Source organism: Tetrao urogallus (assembly GCF_951394365.1).
Source record: "Tetrao urogallus genome assembly, chromosome: 1".
NCBI classification, from domain to species: domain Eukaryota; kingdom Metazoa; phylum Chordata; class Aves; order Galliformes; family Phasianidae; genus Tetrao; species Tetrao urogallus.
This window is the reverse complement of record NC_136813.1, coordinates 117,404,688-117,423,808: the sequence shown is the minus strand read 5'-3', so window position 1 is coordinate 117,423,808 and position 19,121 is coordinate 117,404,688. Positions and strand designations below refer to the sequence as shown.

General features: G+C 50.8%; 2 protein-coding genes across 2 annotated transcripts in view; both read right to left on the bottom strand.

The window, feature by feature from the left end:
- Positions 1 to 19,121, bottom strand: part of ZNF384 (zinc finger protein 384) — a gene marked incomplete at both ends in the record, with an annotated part of 49,791 nt that overhangs the window by 27,277 nt on the left and 3,393 nt on the right. The window lies entirely within an intron of this gene.
- Positions 14,665 to 16,390, bottom strand: PIANP (PILR alpha associated neural protein; the record flags this gene model as incomplete). Its single annotated transcript, XM_079550259.1, has 5 exons — positions 14,665 to 14,686; positions 14,866 to 15,093; positions 15,226 to 15,307; positions 15,703 to 16,268; positions 16,374 to 16,390. 5 exons carry the CDS (start codon positions 16,388 to 16,390, stop codon positions 14,665 to 14,667), a joined length of 915 nt encoding a protein of 304 aa, XP_079406385.1.

Here is a 19,121-nt window from a genome sequence, read left to right as displayed (position 1 = left end):
TTTCATTCAGATTTAAGCAGTTCCAGACATAATTCTTTCCCTAGTTTGTTTATGAGATTCATGCCTTCCTTTGAAGTCTCAAAGTCAAAACCCATCACATCTATTGCATCTCCCCGTCCACCCGGCCAGTTACCCTGTCAGAGAGTGAAGTTAGATGGGCTTGATGTGATCTTCCTGATGAATTGACATCAGAGATTTCTTTTCAGAAATATACATTGAAATATATATTGAGTAGGAAGCTAATTCATACACGCTGTTGCTGCCTGGAAGGCATGAGAAGGAGGATTAAGAGAGAGGCATCTGGGGCTGTGGCAATCTGAAGGGAAGGGAGGCAAAAGAATAAAATGCAGGAGTGAAAAACTGAAATGCAATAGTGAGAAAGTGAAATGCAGAAACGAACAAGCAGTCTGCTATTTAAATTCTGGAGCTGCCAGTAGCCCCTCAAGTAAGCACCAAAAGCTCAGAGGGATGGTCTGTAAATGCTTTTACAGGCTGTAGTATCACTGAGGCATCACGTCTATACCAGGAGTGCCTCTGAAATTCATTGCAGATTCTGACACAGCAAGAGGACTCAGGCTGCATTACTCTGAGTGGCTATTCAGTTTCAGATGCTCTCACATCTCTACCATATTCCAAAGCTTTCCTAATGTCTGGATCACATCCCTTGGGCAGGACTCCCAAGTGTCAGGTAAGCGTTGTGTTTACACACATGTGTTCACAACATTGTCTGGGAAAACTCACTAGCTGCCTTGCTTCCTCTCATTGTACCACAGACAGATTATCTCCCTGCATTATTTCTTCCTTCTCCTCGTGATATATTTCCCAAAAAGCTAAACCCAGAAACAGTAGTGTTACCTACTCACAGCACATCTTGCAAACTTTCCATCTTTTCTCAATCCATATCACGTACCTGGATGCTTGTTTGTCCTTAGCAGCCACAGTGTGTAGTCACATGGTAGGAGATTACAGGTCCCTACAAGAATCAGGGCAAGCTGCCATGTCCTTCTTGTCCATACCAGCTCCATCCCTTCACCTGGGACACGGAAGACACCTTGCTCTCCTTGTAAGAATCACAGAACCATAGAATATCCCAGGTTGAAAGGGACCCACAAGGATCAATGACTCCAACTCCTTGCTCCACACAGGAACACTCAAAATTTAGCCCTACGTCTCAGAGTGTTGTCCAGTGCTCTTTGAACTCCAGCAGCTTGGGGCTGCCCACCACCCCTGGGCAGCCTGTTCCAGGGCCCCAATGCCCTCTGGTGCAGAGCCTGCCCCTAACCCCCAGCTGCCCTTCCCCTGACACAGCTCCATGCTGTCCCCTTGAGCCCTGTTGCTGTCACGGAGAGCAGAGCTCAGCGCTGCCCCTCAGCTCCCCTCACGAGGAGCTGCAGCTGCCACGAGGCCTCCCCTCAGCCCCTCCGAGCTGAACAAACCAAGAAGCAGCCACATCTAGAGTTTTTGTGGCAAAGCGCACAGCCCAGTCACAGAGCTGGGACCTGCAGCCAATCTCCCCTTCACACCACTGCAGCTGTGGGGATGGCACACTTCAGGGGCAGTTCCCAGTGAGTGGTCTTACGTTTTGGGGACAAGCAGATTCTGCTGTCCACACCTATGGCTGTGATCTGTATATTTTGACAGAAAACACCATTCTTTTTACATTTCATACACTATACCTTTATGTTTCTGACTCTTCACAGCGCAGCCTGGTTTCTGGGTAGTTGTGCACCAGACAAACTGAGTACACTGTGGTTGGGAACTTGTTTCCGGGTGCTCTTGACAGACCCAAAAGCTGCACTGACAGATTAATTCCTGTTGCTGTTTCTCAGCAGGAGCACCTCTGACTTTCCAGACAGATTTACAGAATCCAAGAGGATTCTCAGATTGCCCAGAGGAGTGTGTGCACCATTTGGAAACCATTTACTGCACTGTTCCTCAGAAGCAGTGGGTCCTCGGGCCAGTCTGTGTGAGTTGGGCCCTGTTGCAGGAAGCTTCCAACAGGCCAGGTGCCTCCTGCCTAGCAAGCTGAGCAACTCCTCCCAGGTGGGCTGCGGTTACTATCTCCACATCCTCAGGGCAGTTATTCCTAGAAACTCCTTTGCATCATCACTTGGGCTCATTTTAGCAAGGTTTCTCATGTTTTCCGGGGACTCCTTCAGCACTGTGGTCACCTGGGGCTGTTTTCCAGCCTTACTGGCAGAGTGAGCATCTGCCACAGGAGCCCTTAGCTCTGCCTGGGGAGAAGCTGTCACCTAAGAAATTGCTCTGCACTCATTCCCTCTCTCCTTCTGGATCAGAGCCTTCCAGGCCTGCCAGATGAAAGCTCCAGCTTTTCCAGACTGGTTCCCACCATCTGCAGGTAATTGCAAGCATGCATGTGGATGAAAAGGAACTGTTCTAAGAAAAAGGGAGGTCCTGCAGAAAGTCAACATGCAAAACAATAATAACAAAAAAAAAAACCAAACCCCAAAAACTAGAGAAACTAGGCCATAGATTTAAGAAATACTGCTTGGTGCCCCAAAACTACTAGAAATAGGAGCCTAGCACAAAGCCTGGTTTGACAGGACACAAAGCAGTCCTGTCAGAGCAGGACCAGATGGGTGGCTGCTGCTCAAGCTGAACCTTCTCTCCTGCAGTACACTGCTTAGCGGGAGCATAGCCAGCAGCAGTGACTGCAATAAGCTTATTTAAACAATCGGGTTTTTTAAAGCACTAATGGCTTAATGGGTGAGAGGAAGATGAGCTGAAAACGGCAGCAGTAACTTGGAGGGGTGCACAGGAGGGGGTCATTCTGACCATTCTCTGCTTCTGTGCTTGAAGATTCGGCAACCGCTGTGTTTTAGAACTGATCCCTGAACGTCGTGCACCTCTGTGACTTGCTGTAATGCTGGCCTGAGTTACGTGTATGGAGAGTCCAGGACGGGGCTGGAGCTCGTGGCAGCCTCCTCGTGTCCTTACCTTAGACAAAGCAGCCTCTGTGGCCAAGCAGCATGACTGCAGCTGCACAATAGGACCAACGGCGTGCTGCTGCCGGGAAGCACGCGGCCCGCCCAGCTGTGGCAGGGCGCTGCGCTAAGGGCGCTGCCTGCTTGAAGCGGCTCTCGCCCACCCTCGGGACTGCAGTGCAACGCATCGGGGTGCTCCCAGTGGGCGCTGCACAGCTCTTCCGAGGGCCTGGTACTACGGGGATGCGTTTTTATGAGCAGACTCGTAGCAGAAAGTTTTTCCTTAGTGTTTTTGCAGAGTGGAGAGTGCCTGGAGAAATCTTTGCCCTACGACATCCTAATCACCTGCCATCTCTCCCTGTACTTGGAAGCTCTGCACTGAATGCCTGGGTGTCTCATAGCCAGAAGCACTCTGTTTTCATCCCAGGCTGGGATCCGGTTTATCCCCCAGCATATCCCCAGGGGTCTGGCACTCCCCTGCCTGTATACCTTCACCATGGCAGAGGGCTTCGTACCTGACAAGTGAATGCAGCCGGAGGGCTGGCAGCTCGGAGGAGCAGAAGGAAGGCAACCTGGGCATGCATCTTAACTCTAAATGTCCTGTTTTTCCACCAGTTTGCGTTTTGATGAACTCAATGTTCTGGGAAGGAATGAGCTATCACCAAGCAACATTAACTCTGTGTTAACAAAGGGCTTTGTCATTGAATTTAAGCTTAAGGACAGTGCTGGCACAAGAATGAATTATTATAGGCTGGGCCATCAGTACACTGAGGCTAGAAATTAGAAGAAGCTTCACACCTGATAGCGTGGAGCAAGGAGCTGGCACAGCCTTTGGAACAGCAGTGCTGGGGCCAGGAGTCTGAGCTTGCTTGGAGACTGGGAGTCCCTGAGCAGGAGTAGATGATGGGGCTGCCTGCCACAGGCCAGGAGATCTCTGCCAGCCCTCTCTTCTTATGGGATTGCAGGACATTTTCATAATGTCTTTGCTCTTCATGCTGCACAAGCCAAGTAGGACGCCTGGGGCTTGCCTGGAGCTGGTGCCAGCTGCTCAGGGTGGTGAGGATGGTGCCCAGTGGAACCTGCAGAGAGAGCTGTACTGCTGTAGTCACCCAGGGAGTGCAGGATACAAATCCCAGAAATGGCATGGCTGCCTGAAGCACATGGAGAGCTGGGGTGGAAATAAGAGCAAACAGTAAGTGACAGGTAGGCCCAGGGCCAGTTGCCTTGGGTGACAGCTGGGTGTCTTGCAGATCCAATGGGATTTCTGATAAGCACAAGGGGGCTCATCCACATCGCAATGATTTTACAATGCTTTTATGGGTCGGGCACTTAAAGTCTTTGAGGCCATCTTCTCCACTGTTTTCACTTTATTAATGGAGGTTTTGCACACAAGCTGACGTGAGGAACATACTTCACCCATTTCCAGGCAGGACAATATGGACAGTGATGAGACCGGTTTGGCACAGAGATGAGAGAAGGGGATGCCCCAGGAGCAGCTGCCAGGGAGAAAGATGAGAGCATTTCTCTTAGGACTGGACATGCCACTGGGTCTTGCACCAAGCAAAAGTATCTGCCTTGTAGCCAGCCCTGGACATCAGCAGCCCTGGACATGGCATGCCTAGCCACCCGTATGTGGCCGATTGCCCACAGCAGAAAGCCTTGCATGAAGTATTTCACTGTAGGTCACAGGGGGTTATGTACAAGCCCAGTGTAAAATGGGAGTTACAGCAAGATCTGTGACTGGCTGTGTTTTCTGCTTTTTAGTAGAAGATTAAGGCATTGCTGGAGTGATGTCTACATCTTCCTCAGTGATGAAAGCTAGGGGTTTCAAGCCTAGCTGCTGACTCATAGCCAGGCGGAATAAAAAAAAAGGGAAAATTAGCATGAAGAATGTTGCTGAAATGGCTTGTATGTGTTTAGAGATTAGTGTAGATATTGTATTGCTGCCTGTGTTATGGCTGATGTGTTTAGTTTTTGTTTTTGATGGAATCTGATCTTTTTAAGAACGTAGGGCACCTGTATCTACAGCATTTTGCCTCTGTCTGCAGATTCGCTGCCATAAAGGGCAGATCATTAAGAAGCAAGCTTTTCCAGAAAGGAAGTTTAATTCTTGACGTTGTAACACTGGTATTTTTTTCTAAGCCCAGATGCCTTATGACATTTTACTGAGCTCTTGAGCTGCTGGATGGCAGATTGCTGCCCAGAGTCTAGCTTGGCTCTGTGGGGACTGCAAATTGTTCTCTGTGAATGTATGTCTGTGGGCTCTTCTGGGACATGAATCTGGAGTCCCAGCTTTCCATTAAATCCTCTCCCTCTGATTGCTCTGACTGGCAGAGATCTGGAACATGACCTTGATCCATGCCGCATCACCCCCATGGATGTCACCTCTGGATCCAGGCTGCGGCAGGTGGGGGAGGCTCGGGCTGCTGCTCTTGAGATAACTGCAGGGATCGGTGCAGCCAGGGGAATGCTCAGCCTAAACAGGGGCTTCACAGTCAGGGTTGCAATCGCACTCAAATTAATTTCAAATATGCACAGTAACACAAGAAGTGATTTGCATAAGATGTCACATGGAGTTGCATACAATTTTGCATATTTAAACAAAATACAACAAAGCACAGCTCGGGCAAGTACATGAAGTCATTTGTGCAGTGAACCATGTAGAGAAATGACATACAATTATCACAGAAGAAGAGAACAAATGTCTGCAACCATCAAGGATGCACAGCCAGCTCAGAAGTTGGGAAATTCTGGCCTCTTCCTTCAGTCACCAACCTGGCAGATGTCTGGATTCACATTATCACTGCGTGTGAGTGCATTGCTTTTCCAGCAGGCACTTGCCCCTCTGATGTACAGGATGATGTGCATCTATCTGATGTGCATGCCACCACTCACTCCTTCATGTTTACATCCTTGGCTTCTTTGCAGAATGTTTTTCTCACATGTCATTTTTCTCTCTGGGTTTTCTGTTGTATTCATAGCTGAGTTTGAGAGACTGCCTTTCTCAGTACACCCCACTCCAGGTAGTATCACTCTTGCATTTTCAGCTGTAAAGTCCAGAGGTCAAAATACCAGCTCTGGGAGCCCAAGGGCAGACGCTGACAGCATCATCATTGGTGATCTCTGTGCTGTGCATATTCTGACCACAGCCCCTATACTTTAGTTCCTGGTACCCCTCTAAGTCCAATGATATGGCCTCCACCTCAGTTCCTTCAAAATAGTGGCCAAATAAATAACATCAAGAAAGTAATATAGCAACAAAAGGAAACAACATGTGTCATCCTTTGGAAGGAACGTCAAGAGGACTGAAACCTTTAAACCTGCAAAATGGATGCAGGGGTGGGGAAGCTGCTCCTGAGATGACTGCAAAGCTTAGGAGAGCTGGGTCAGCCCTAAACAGCGGCTTCAAAGTCACTGGCACCCTTGTACCTATGAGAACTTAGACTGCTCCTTCACCTTATCTTCTGTCCTTCTTTACCCAACTTTAAAGCCTCCTAACTACAAACTTCCGTTCTGATTCCTTCCTCTGACCCTACTTCCTCGTCCTGCTCCATCCTTGAATTGTAGATAATATTTCTGGTTCTGCCCACTCCCTGTTTGCCCTGCCTTTTCCTGCTCTTTCTTTATCTCCCAACTCCATTTCAAGTGTTTCTTCGACAGCTCCAGCTCCTTGTGTTTCTGTTAGGCCATCTCTTTCAGCATCAGCAATGTGCTGTCACTGAGGCTCTGGAAGAGACAGTGTTATCCTCAGTCACATTGCATCCCAGCTCTTCTCTGAGTAGCAGGTACCATGGGAAAATCAAAGAATCACAGAACTGTAGGGGTTGGAAGGGACTTCTGGAGATCATCTAATCCAATCTTCCTGCTAAAGCAAGTTCTATAAAGTAGATTGTGTAAGGAAGGGTCCAGGCAGGTTTTGAGCATCTCCAAAGAGAAAGGAGACTCCACAACCTCTCTGGACAGCCTGTTCTAGTGTTCTGTAACCCACAATGTGAAGACATTTTCTTCATGTTTGTATAGAACTTCCTATGTTTCAGTCTGTGCAAGTTGTCCCTTGTTCTGTTGTGGGGCATCACTAAAAACAGCCTGGCCCCATCCACTTGACTCCCACCCATTAGATATTTATAAACACTGATAATCGTAGAACCATAGAATCATAGAATCATAGAATGGCCTGGGTTGAAAATCATCTATTTTAAGCCCCCCTGCTATGTGCAGAGTTGCCAACCACCAGACCAGGCTGCCCAGAGCCACATCCAGCCTGGCCTTGAATGCCTGCAGGGACGGGGCTTCCACAATCTCCCTGTACTGGGGGCTCCAGACCTGGACACAGTACAGTAGATGGGGCCTCACAAGAGCTGACTAGAGGGGGACAATCACCTCCCTCTCCCTGCTGGCCACTCCTCTTTTAATGCAGCCCAGAACACAGCTGGCCTTCTGGGCTGCAAGTGCACACTGCTGGCTCATGTCCAGCTTCTCGTCTCCCAGGACCCCCACGTCCTTCTCTGCAGGGCTGCTCTCAAGGGGTTCTTCACCCAGTCTGTATAAACACCTGGGATAAGATCTCCCCTCTATTCTACTGCACTCAGATTCATTGCACCATGGTTTTTAGACAGCCACCAGCAGGCTAGCCAATATGAGTAGCTGCAAGAAACTGATATCTAACTATAGATACAGTCTTTTTACCCTCAGCTTTACTATGAAGGTCCCAACACCCGATGCACTAGAAATTTCATTGTAAAGAAGGGATCTCTACCACCTCCTGCAAAATCCTGTTCTGTATCTGGAAGCATGTGGTAATGCTAGGCAGAACCTTGGACTGCATCTCTATGATGTTCACTCACATGTAGTATGTCACTCATGAAAGGAATCTGTAAAGCAAAAAGACATGAAAAGGAAATCATTTCAGGCTCAACTAACTCATCCTGGTGTCACCAAATCATTCTGAGTCAACCTAATGGCACTAGTACAAGCCTCCGCTGTAGATGTGTTTAGCTGTTGCATGCAGAGTTTGGTTAATAAATACTTTAAACCAAAGCTGCATCTGCTGCACTAAGCTGGCTAGACACTAGCAGACACTAGCAGAGGACAACCACCACATCTCTTGGTTTAGGGAGGGCTCAGAAAGCTCCTGCTTTCTTGGTCATTTTTGGGGACTCAGATGACACCTGCAAGAATCATGATTGCCTGTCCAGGCATTCTCTGGGGAAACCAGCCCTTCAGCCAGGCTGCAACGCAGCTGTGACCAGTAGGCATCAAGCTATGGTCCTCTGACATTCAGAAAACAAGTCACCCCAGACTTGTGTGCTTGCTTGTTATATGAACTCCCACACTATGTCCAGCCATTTACAAAGTCTGGGCTTGAAGCTAGGCTGGCTGCCCTGCAGTGACTGCTCTCTTGCCACCAGAGCTCTGACAGGGATGCAGGACAAGTCCCCGGAGCAGAGACTGTCATTTATCACCCTGCCAAATCCCTTGTGGGGATTGATCTGAAATTGAAGATGGTTTTGCTTGCATTCTGGTCACTTCCTGAGAACGCTGGGCTTTGGATCAATGTGGAATGCGTCACTGAATGGTCTATTATTCACCAAGTGCAATGTGCACTGGGAGACAGAGCAGCCCTCAGTAAAGATTCAATTCTGCCTCTGAGGATCAAAGCAGGAGTAAACCAAAGGAACTACTCAGCTCCTTCACATGACACTGAAATGTGTGGTCTCTTGTTTCAGGGTGATTCTTCAAGGCAATTTTAAGTTGTGCATTACTCCCTATTAAATTGCCACCTGCACAGCTGCATCCCTTGAGCATGGCATAGAGATACCTCTGACTTAAGCTGGTCATGCCTTTTGCCACCATTCCCAGTCCATACCACAGGCTTGAGAAGCACAGGGATGCTCAAAATTCTACAGGTGCTTTCCCTCCACTGCTTCCATGCCCATAGTGCTGGGCTGGCTGTCTCAAGGGCACTCTATGAGGGCACACTAAGTGGAAAGCAACATGACAACCCCATAGGGATGAGCAGTGTAGGGCACATGCAGGCCTAACTCCCAACCCCAGCTGAGGAAGTATTCCTTGAGCAGGGGAAGCAAGCGAGTGCTCTAGCTCACTGCCAAAACCCTAACATGGACAGGCACCACCAGCAGACTTTTGCCTGAATTTTATTTCTTTTATTTTTTACATTATGGGAGAATTTATTGCAGGTTATTGAAGGCATTCAGCTGGAGGGAATCCCAGCTTTGGGAGCTGTTTTCATAATGTGTTTCTGCAGTAATCTCTTTCCCAAGAAATCACAGTGGTCAGCAATACCTTGTGCTTGGGTTTTGACCTCTTCCTGAGGGGCTTTTCACGTGTCTTGATGTAGTTGTGCAGTTTTTAGGTGTTGTTCTGTGATTTATTTGATCGAACATGTCCCTTCCTTAAGTCTCCACCGCCCTTTGTTTAGCATGCAGCTCCCCTTTCCAGCCCCCTAAAAGTGAGCAACAAGGATGGGTATTCAAGGGGAGGAGGCAGAGCTGGGAGCAGGCTGAGAGAATGGGAATTCAGAGTGAGAAGTGGGCAAAAGCCACAGAGTGGAAAATGGTGGTGAGACAGGGCCAGACTGGGGAGTCAGTACTCCAAGAAACCAGCCAAAACTGGGTCAGTTCCTGGAGCTACTCCTGGTGAAGAAATAGGAAGCTCCCACTAAGCGCCTGCAGCCTCTGCAGAGAGGGCATTGGGAAAAAAAAAAAAGCATCTGCTGACAGAGGAGCTAACAGGAAGGGCTGAAGCTCTAGCTGGAAGCAGCCAAGGTTTGTGTAAGCCATTTCACTGCACCAATGAGCATGTGAGTCTGTAATGTCAGCATAGTGAGAATCTGCCACCTCTCCAGCAACATTTCTTCAGCCTTCCAGCCCCACGGTCTCCTTACACAGCGGGTGAGAGCGGATTGGTCTCCAGAGCCAGTGATCAGTCACCAAAAGCAGCAGGGCTAAGGGACAGCCTCCTCCCACCCCTCAGCTCAGTGACAGAAAGAGGTGCTATCAGCCTCCCACAGACCCGGCTGGGGCAGCCCTCTCCACTGTACTACGATGCCACAGCTGCCCTCTGGAGGTGCCACTGGCACTGCTGTAGTCTCCAGTACCCCTTCCTTGCCCACCCTAGCACCGATCAGCACTGGAGCTCACGAAGTGGGGGAGTTGCAGGAGACGAGGATGCTTAATTACAGTGCAGCCCTGGAAACCAGCAACAGCAGCAGCAGCACTATGGCCAGGAGGGGAGGCAGCAGGGCTGTAAATAGAAATTGCGGAGGCAGCCGCGGGGAACAGAGAGAGGGAGGCTTCTGCTCCTGCATCTCTCTGTCTCTCCAGCTTCACTCACCTCTCACCGCCACCCTGGCTCTCAGCACAAACCCGTGTGTGACAAGTAGCCCCAGAAAGTGGCTGGGTGGTAGCAGTTCTGCCACAAAAGCAGCCGCTCGGGGCTGAGAAGTGGGTGTGCAGAGCCCCCAGAGCTTCCTGCAGCAGGACCAGCTCCTGGGGAAAGCTAGAAGGAAGGCTGTGAGACCTTTTTGGTCATGAGGAAGCCAAGTGAGATGGATGCAGAACTAAGACACTCTTGCTTCTGGAGGAAGGCACAGGACAGCAGATGCCTGAGCTCCAGTTCCACCGGTGTGAAATCCCTCTTTTCCCACCCCTGACATCTCTGTTGCAGCCTCTTCCACAGCAGCAAGAGCTTTGCTTGCAGTATTTTGCAAAGGTTTATTTAAAAATGTTGAAACTAACATCCCACAAGAATTGAGTATTTCACCACAAGAAGAAGAGAAATCCTACAAAAATATATATCACAGCGCACAAGGGCAGAGGAGGGGGAGCGAGACCGAGCGGAAAGCAGGAGGAAGAGCAAAGAGAGGGTGGGAGCTGCAGCAGAACGAGACCAAATGGTAGAGAGAGAACGAGAGCAGAGTGGGAGAGCAAAACAGCAGGAGGGGAGCAGAACCTGGAGGGAGACTCTGGTACAGGACAGGAGCAGGGAAACAGTGGGAGGGGGAAAACAACAGGAAAGGAGGAACAGATTGCTGGCAGCTGGTGAAAGAAGGGCCCCCCTCCATTGTCTTGCCAAGGTAGGGCTAGAATATAGTGAGACATAGCCGGGGTATGGTTGGTTAGCTGGAGTTTGGCTCAGGGCTTTTGTACTGCAGGACTTGACTATAATGCTGTGCCATAGGCGTGGTTTTTCAGAGCGAAAAGCCAAAACCACAGTTTTACTCAGACCGATCTGAAGATGATGGTGTTTTCATATGAGAATGTGTGGGAGGTGAGCAAACAGCTCCTTTCCAAGCAATTTTCCTTAGCAGGAAAGGGTGTGAAGGGCCAGATTTACAAGGGCACTTCGGTGCCGCAGAGGAAGAGGTAGATAGCCCTCTCTGAAGCTGTGGGACGCCGGGCTGGCTGTGTCGCTGTAAGTCACACTGGAGGAGAGCTGTGGAAGCACATGGCTGAGCTCTGTTCCCTTGTCAACCAGTCATCACCAACCAGATGGGAAAGCTCAGGCAGGATTTGGCCTAGTGGTCACCTCACTCTATTGCGTGAAGAGAGTCGGGGTCTTGCTCCAACACAACACAGGGCAGGGGGGAAGGATTGTGCCCTGAGCCTTTCTTCCTTACCCCAGAAGGAAGACAAGGCCTGTTGTTTGCAAGAGCAAGTCCCTTGAGGAGTTCCACAGGGACGCAGCTGCCCAGCCCACCCAGACATTTCCATCTAATGGACCAGAAATATCAGACAGGCTCAGCCCAACTCAACAAATTTTTTCAGTAGTTTTCCCCACACACATTTCTCTCTGTGAAATTTCCACTGGACAAAATTCAACCCAGATCTTTTTCCTCCGGTCACCCGGAAGACAGGGAAACCTGTCAGATTGTGACCGAAAGGGTGCTGGCCTCTGCTTGGTGGTGTCAACTGGTCCATGTGTGCGCGCATCTCACAGAATATTACCTGGACCAAGTGAGGTGGCAGGCTCCATTCTGCACAGGGGAAGGTGGTTTGTAAGGCTCCAGCCATGGGGAAAACAGATGCAGTGAGATTATTTATTGACTGGAAGAAGCTTATGTGTCCGAACACATTTTGAATGTTTTGAATTTTGGAAGGACAGTGAAGGTTTTTCCCATATTTAACCTGTTTCACATGAGTGAATGACCATGATAAAAACATGTTTGGCTAGAATAGTTGGTGTTGGAAAAGATGTTCAGCGTTTCCAAGCTTCTGTTATTTTAAGAGCTTTCTTCACAGCATTTCCCTGCTTCCATCTTACCACAATGTCCATGAAAGGTTTCATTCCTTGGAGATACTTTAAATAGGAACAAAGACACATTAAAGGAAAACAAAACAAAACACTGAAAACTGATGTGTTTGCAGAGTTTACAAAGCATGTCCAGCAGAGCACATGGCTTTCCTGCAGCAAGTGTTGGAAAAGGTTTTCACTACCCCTTCTGCAGTGCCCTGCCACTTTCTCACAGGGCTTCTCTTGAACACAACATGTGGAAAGTCCAAGGACAGCCCTTGAAGTGGTAGAGTCTAAACTCTGGCCTTGTTTCAATGAGCGCTATTGATCAAAGAGCAATCTAATTAGCCCGGTCTGGAGGATTACTTAAACAAGTTGAAGGCATTATATTGTAAACTGCCAGGAATAACTGATGCAGCCCTTTGCAGGCTGCGTGCAGACGTCCCTCTCCAGCTCTGTTCATGCCAGTGCGAGGGGGAACAGCCCTGACCTGTACTCACGGGTGGTGGGAGCAGGGCAGCGGGCAGGAAGAGCCAGAGGCTCCCTTGTTTGTCTGTCCGCAACTTGAAATGTCCACTAAAGCCTCGAGAGGGGCCTCAGTGAAGAAAAAGCTCAGTAATAGATTGGTTTACAGTGAAGCAATAATATCCACTGCTGAGAGTGGAGACTCAGCCTGTGCTTAGATTAGAGACCTCCAGAGTCCTTTTCCACCTACATCTTTCATCCATTCTGTGCTTCTAATAAGCCAATAATTTTATTTGACCTGTCATTTTCTCCAAATCTCTACTGTTTTCCATGAAGCTTATTGTAAGTTACCCTCTCATTTAAATGTCCTTCACAGTGAGCCAGGTGGGACCTGAGATCACTAGTCGTTCAGCTGGGTAAATGGGCAGAACCAGACCCTGTAGGAAACTCCCTGTGCTTTGTCCTGTCAAGAATATGCTTTTACCACAGAGATAAAGGGGGAAAGGCCATTTCCTATTCTTGGAGATAAAAGATAATTTTTTGTCAGAGACCTTGTGCCGTACACTACAGCCTTAAAATGGTGGCCGAGTTCCTGTCTCTGGACCCATCAGTCCATTAGGTCTTGGGGCAACCTTACCTAAATTTGTATCATTCTGCAGTTCAGTGGCTGCTATGTTAGTCTGCGAATTTATTTGAAGGTATCCACAAAAGCCAAGGGGGGGAAACAACTGTTGCTAACAATGTGTGGTCAGGGAAGTTGGCATCCCGTGTCTGGCTGCACATAGATACCCCTCTCTCAATGCCCTTGGTGAGCATTGCCTCAGGGCTCTCCCATCACAAGGCATTCCGAAAGAGACCTCCCAATAGCGCATGTCAACCCCCAAAGCTCTCTAAATCGCTCTTTTCCATCCCAAGCAAATAGAGTAATCTCTGCTGCTCATTGCCTGCAGCACGAGTGTCAAAAAGCAATTCTCTACCACAGCCCAGCAAAGCTCACACTCCTCATACGCAGCTGTATCTGCTTGCTGCATTTTCGCTGCTTCAGCAGGATCTCAATGGACAGGACTCTTGCTAAATGCCCAGAAGGCTTCAACTCTGATTTTCTGATGAACATCACCACAGAGTAGAGATAAAACCTTGATGAAGGAGACTGAGGGGGCAGAACAGAGCAGCAAGGAGACTTCCAAGGGATCTAAACATTTGGAAAACTAAAGGAACTTTTTCCAACCTTAACTGGCAAGAGAAGAGGGGAGGAGGAACTGAGAGAAAAAAATAGAAACACTGGGAACTAAGATGAAGAAAGATACAAGCTGAAGACAGAAAACAGAGGAGTGCTAGGCAGAAAGAAAATGGGAAGATGTGAATATCAAAGGTGGGGTAATGCTTCCTTCAAGGAAATGGATAGCTGAGAGGGACAGGTGCTAGGTGAGCCTCTTCTTCCCAAGATTCGCCTTCGGGCCCTCAGGAAAGACAAGGCCTTGGGAACAGGAGGATCTGCCACCACCTGATCCCAAGCCCAGAGGTGAAGCTGCAGCCACTGAACTCCAGACATTCACATCAAAGCACACGACACAGGAAGGGACACACAGAGGGGCCATGGGGACAGGGGGACAAGGGGACGCCTTTCCACCTCACCTACCCCTTTGTCAGGCATGCACTGGTGGCAGAGTCGCAGAGGTCGGAGAGCATGTGTGTGTGTGTGCGAGGAGAAAGGCAGGGCAGGCTATGACTTCACAAAACCAACAGCTGCCTCCCCTCCCACGTCCTGCTCGCTCCGCATGCCGTCCTGCAAGGTGGCCTCCAACCTTCCCCCTCAGGATGCTAGCAAGACCCAGCTCATCCATTTGCCCAGGCACATCCTGGTGGAGTTAGTTAACGACTGTGGCAGCGGGCCGTGGCACAAGGAGATTGTTTTTTTCCTGGGGTAGCAGAGGTGGCAGAAGCGTGGGCTCCCCGCTGTGGCAGGAGGGTCGGGGAGCCAGCTCTGCTTCTCCCATCTGCATCACAGGTTCACCAGTGGAATTCTGGGGGGAAAAGGGAATTGGAAAAGAATTAAAGGTGGGTGCTTGAGCTGCCCTGGAGCCCCCCTAACCAGTCAGTGCTCTTTTCTCCCAAAGGCCCTCCTCGGAGGGTTGAACTGCCCCACTCATCCTCAACCTTATGCTCTCTGTGCCTGCCACCCACTGCTCCCTGCTGGACTCACCGGTTGAGCTGGAAGGCGGTGCTTTTCCCATGGCCCCCCAGTTTCTCTACACCCTCCTGCCCCTGCCTGGGTTCCTCCGCTTCAGGGGTGGGTGCTAGGGAATCACTGTAGGGCCCCAGGATGCTGATGGCAGTGGGGGACAGGTCTGTGAGGGGCTGCTGGCTGTCCTGCTGCCTCCCACCGCTCTGCTGCCCAGAATGGCGCCGGCGCTTCTGATTACGGTCCCAGCTTGGGAGAGAAGAGCAGCAAGATGATAAGTGCCCCTTGCATCCAGGGGTTCAGCACATTCTTCAGCACCCAAGTCCATAGTCCCAGAGCACCATCATGAAACAACATCCATGAATTCCAAGCACCACTTACCAGAACTTGAATATGATCCCAGTGGCAACCAGGACAATGATGATAGAGATGGTGATCGTGACGTACAGTTGGGGATCCACTCCTGCAAGACAAAGGGGACAAGGACAGTGTGGCAGCCACCCTATCAGCCTCCACAAAGCAGCAGTTTATTCAGGCTTCCTGCTGGGGCACTGATGGGTTTTGCAGAAAGACCTAAGGGAATAACACAGAGTTGCATCAGGGTAGGTCAGACTGGGCATTAGGAAAAGGTTCTTCACCAGAGAGTGATCAGGCACTGGAACAGGCTCCTCAAGGAAAAGGGAACAGCCCCAGGCTGCTGGAGGACAACACTTTCAAAGAGTTTGAATTTTGGGATGGTCCTGCATGGGGCCAGGAGTGGGACTTGGTAACATCTGTGAGTCCCTTCCAACTTGGGATACACTATGATTCCATGGTTGTAGGCAAGAACGATGCTGGGAGAAGCAACAGGCAGCCTACCTTCACCCCGGGGCCCGAACAGGAAGGGCCGCAGGGTGGCTGGGGTCTCACGCAGATTGAGCCCCGCATTGTGCAGCAGCGAGTGGGAGTTGGGCTGCGCCGTCGCCATCCCACGTGGTGAGACAAAGGTGTAACCCAGTGGTGGGAAGCCGGGGTTGGCCGAGTTGGCATCCCCTCCATCCTCATCTGACACTGTGGGGCCCCACACTATGGCCCAGGGGTACTGGGAGGAGGGCATGCCATCCTCAAAGCCAGAGGGGGTGGCAGGCCTGACTCCTGCTGCTTGGCGTCTCAGCCGCACGGTATGGCGCTGGTCCCCTCCTCGGGGGATCAGGACCCGCTGGCGTGGCGTGGCAAGGCGTGAATCCCACTCCGGCAGTGAGGTCCTGTCCCAGATGCATATGGGCCGGAGGGCCGAGGGGCTGCGACGGGCACAGAGAGGCCGGGCAGCCATGGGGCCACGAGGGCGGAGAGACCAGACGGCGGGTGGAGGAATGGCTGAAACCAGGAGGAGGAAGTGCCATAGCTGCAGGGAGTGGATGGAGGAGACCAGGAAAGGCATCCTGCTGCGAGAGGAGGAAGAACACATTATCCAGTTGTCTCTCACGCTAGGAAGGCCCGCTGCACGTGCACCTGTCTCCTTCCCGCATCCACAGGGGCTGTGAACCTACCAGGCACCGGGGTCCATCGCAGATGCAGCAACACCTCGTCACACGGCGAGGTCCTGCCTCATGCTGCTCACTGGAAGGCAAGAGAGAGAGGTTAAGTTGCGCCCTCACCTCGTGGCCGTCGCTCTCTGCTCGGCACTGGTGCAAACCCCCAGCCCTGACGGGCAGAGCATGGCACAACATGGCAGTGCATACAGGTGTATCCATCGCAGCACTGCTCCCCAACCCACAGAAACACGCACAGGGGAGCATGAGCTGCCTCCTGAGCACACGTGTAGAGACACGTGCGCAGCCTCCTGGGAGACACTCCTGTCTGAGGGCCGAGGGGGGGCTCTGGCGCTTTTGTTTGCTTATCGCCAGAACAAGTTGGAATCTTAATTCCCGTGTTTATTTATAGTGTGGAGCATGTAATCCATTTATTAAAAAGGAGCCTCTTCATTGTGTGCCGGGGTGAGGGAGCGAGAGGGGAAGCGCACAAGTGATAAACCAGGAAGATTGGGAAAGAGAGAGTGAATCAGCGAGAAAAGTCCAGCATTAGTGAAGAACTTAAGAGCGAAATATGCCTATCAAATATTTAGTATTTACTTTCCTCTTAGCTAAACGGAATTACCTTTCTACACTCCTTGTCCAAGCGTCCTCCGCACCGCCCCTCCCTTCCACCGCCAGCTCTCCTATTGCCAGTCACCCATCCGCTGGGGGCAGCGCAGGGCAGGGCGCAGTACCTGGATGGGTTTTGGCACCAGTCCGGCAGCTGCGCGGCCGCCTGCCCTTCATGCCGCTTGCCTCTTCCCTTCAGCGAATGGCGCAGCGCCGGCCCTTCCCCAGTGAGCTGTTATGTACCTGACCCGGGATTCACTCCGCAGCACAGACTTCATGCAGGAAAAATCGTTCACGACATTCAGCTTGTCCCTTCACCGTGAAGGGGGAAGCTCGAGCACTGACAACCCCCATTTGTGCCCTCCTGCGGTTCTAGGATGGAGAAAAGAGAGCGCTTGGCCATGGGAACTCAGGAGGGAGTCATCGTGGAGGCTGAGCATCTCCAGTCCTGTGCCCGCCGCACTGCACCTTGCAGCTCCCAGGGAGCCGCGGCCGTCTCCCTTCTTGGTCCTTGGCAGCCCTGCACCGCAGCCCCTCCCGAGCTGGAAGCCTTTCTCCTGCAGCCTTCTCACTGGGCTGGGGGCCCTCGCCCCACCGTGTACGCCTGAAAAGAGGGGCTGGGAGGAAGAACACCTAAGAAGAGAGCAGCTGTCTGGTTCCTACTGCATTAACCCGGGATATTTTTAGTTTTCTTCTGTTAAATATTTAAACAAAGTTCACAGGAAAAAAGGAATTGTCGGCTAATGTGCCCTGCCCTTCCCTCCAGGGCAAGATCTGTCTCTGGAGAGATCCACAGATGAAGATGAGGACAAAAGAGCAGCTATTCTCAGCGTTTCTTTGTACTTTGCTCCTGAACCTCTAAGCCTTAGAAGGGGCTCGTTAAAATGCAGCTCTGCAGAGAGGCAGCAGAATGGAGCAAGTTTCTTCCAAAGCTAGAGACTCCCTCATGCTAGCAAGATCTTGGCCATCTGGATGGTGATCATGATGCTGTGGAGGATCGTGTCTGGCAAGGAAATCTGAGACAGAATTTCCTTTGGACTTGGGAAAGGGAGGGAATTCCAAATGTCAGGAATCTCTCTGTGTGAGTCTTTCAGGCCAGGGTGCATGCAAACCACTGGGCTGCTTTCAGGATGCCACAGCTGGGAATAGACAGCTGTTCCCTCTGGGTGAAAAGACACATTCTGCATGGAATTACCAGTCACAGCACTGGCATCAGGCCGAAGATGTGAATATGGGTAGTGCCACTGCAGAAGTGGAAATTCTCTCCATCTGGAGGTGAACAGCCATGCTAGTCCCACAGGGCAGAGGGGGACACACCTAATAGTGCCAGCGTTCCTCCTTGGAGAGCTATGGCACGATATGGCGCACAGCGCCGGCCTGCATTCCCCCCCACTCACCATGCTCTGTTTGCTCAATGGCACGAGTCACCCAGCTCCAGTCTAGCAGTAGAGACTTCCCTGCACTGCCTGCCTCAGTGAACTCCAGCAAAAGCACCGAGCATTCCCAGGATCGAAAGCCTGAAAACAGGGATCCCTATTGTACCTTACAGACCCAAACTGTTCTTGCTTTTGCACCTGGAAACCTAAATTTCAGCCCTAGGAAGCAGGTTGTGGCTGTAACCAGACCTGAGGGCAGGGAGCGAGACCCGCACATCTGCTGTGATGGTGACAGCTGGAAATCAGGTGCAAGGCTCAGACCTAAGGCACTTTTGTAAACAGATCCTGCCACAGACAGTGAAAAGCAAGTGATTTCTTATGCCCTACCCTAAAGGCAGCTCCAGAGGAGTGCAAGTCTGAGACAATGTCAGTTGCTGCCAGTCAGTGCATTCTGTTTCGTTCATGATATTGAGGCCAGAGACTCAAGTGTGTGTCCTGGCACAAGCAGAGCAGGCATGTTTGATGAAAGAGCACCAGCATTTCTCCCACATGAGAGCAAAGGGGAAGGAATTCGTGCTGAAATGCCAGCCAGCAAGGGCTGGACTCTCCTATGCTCTCAGCACTGGTGCTGAGAGCAGGGCATGGATCTCCCTGCAGTGTACCTGCACAGCAGCAGATAAAGCATGTCTGGGGCATTCTGCGTTGAGCTGCTGACAGGGGGAGTTGTGTCCTGAGGACAGACACTGCCATGCTTCAGGGCAAGCACAGCAAATGCCCT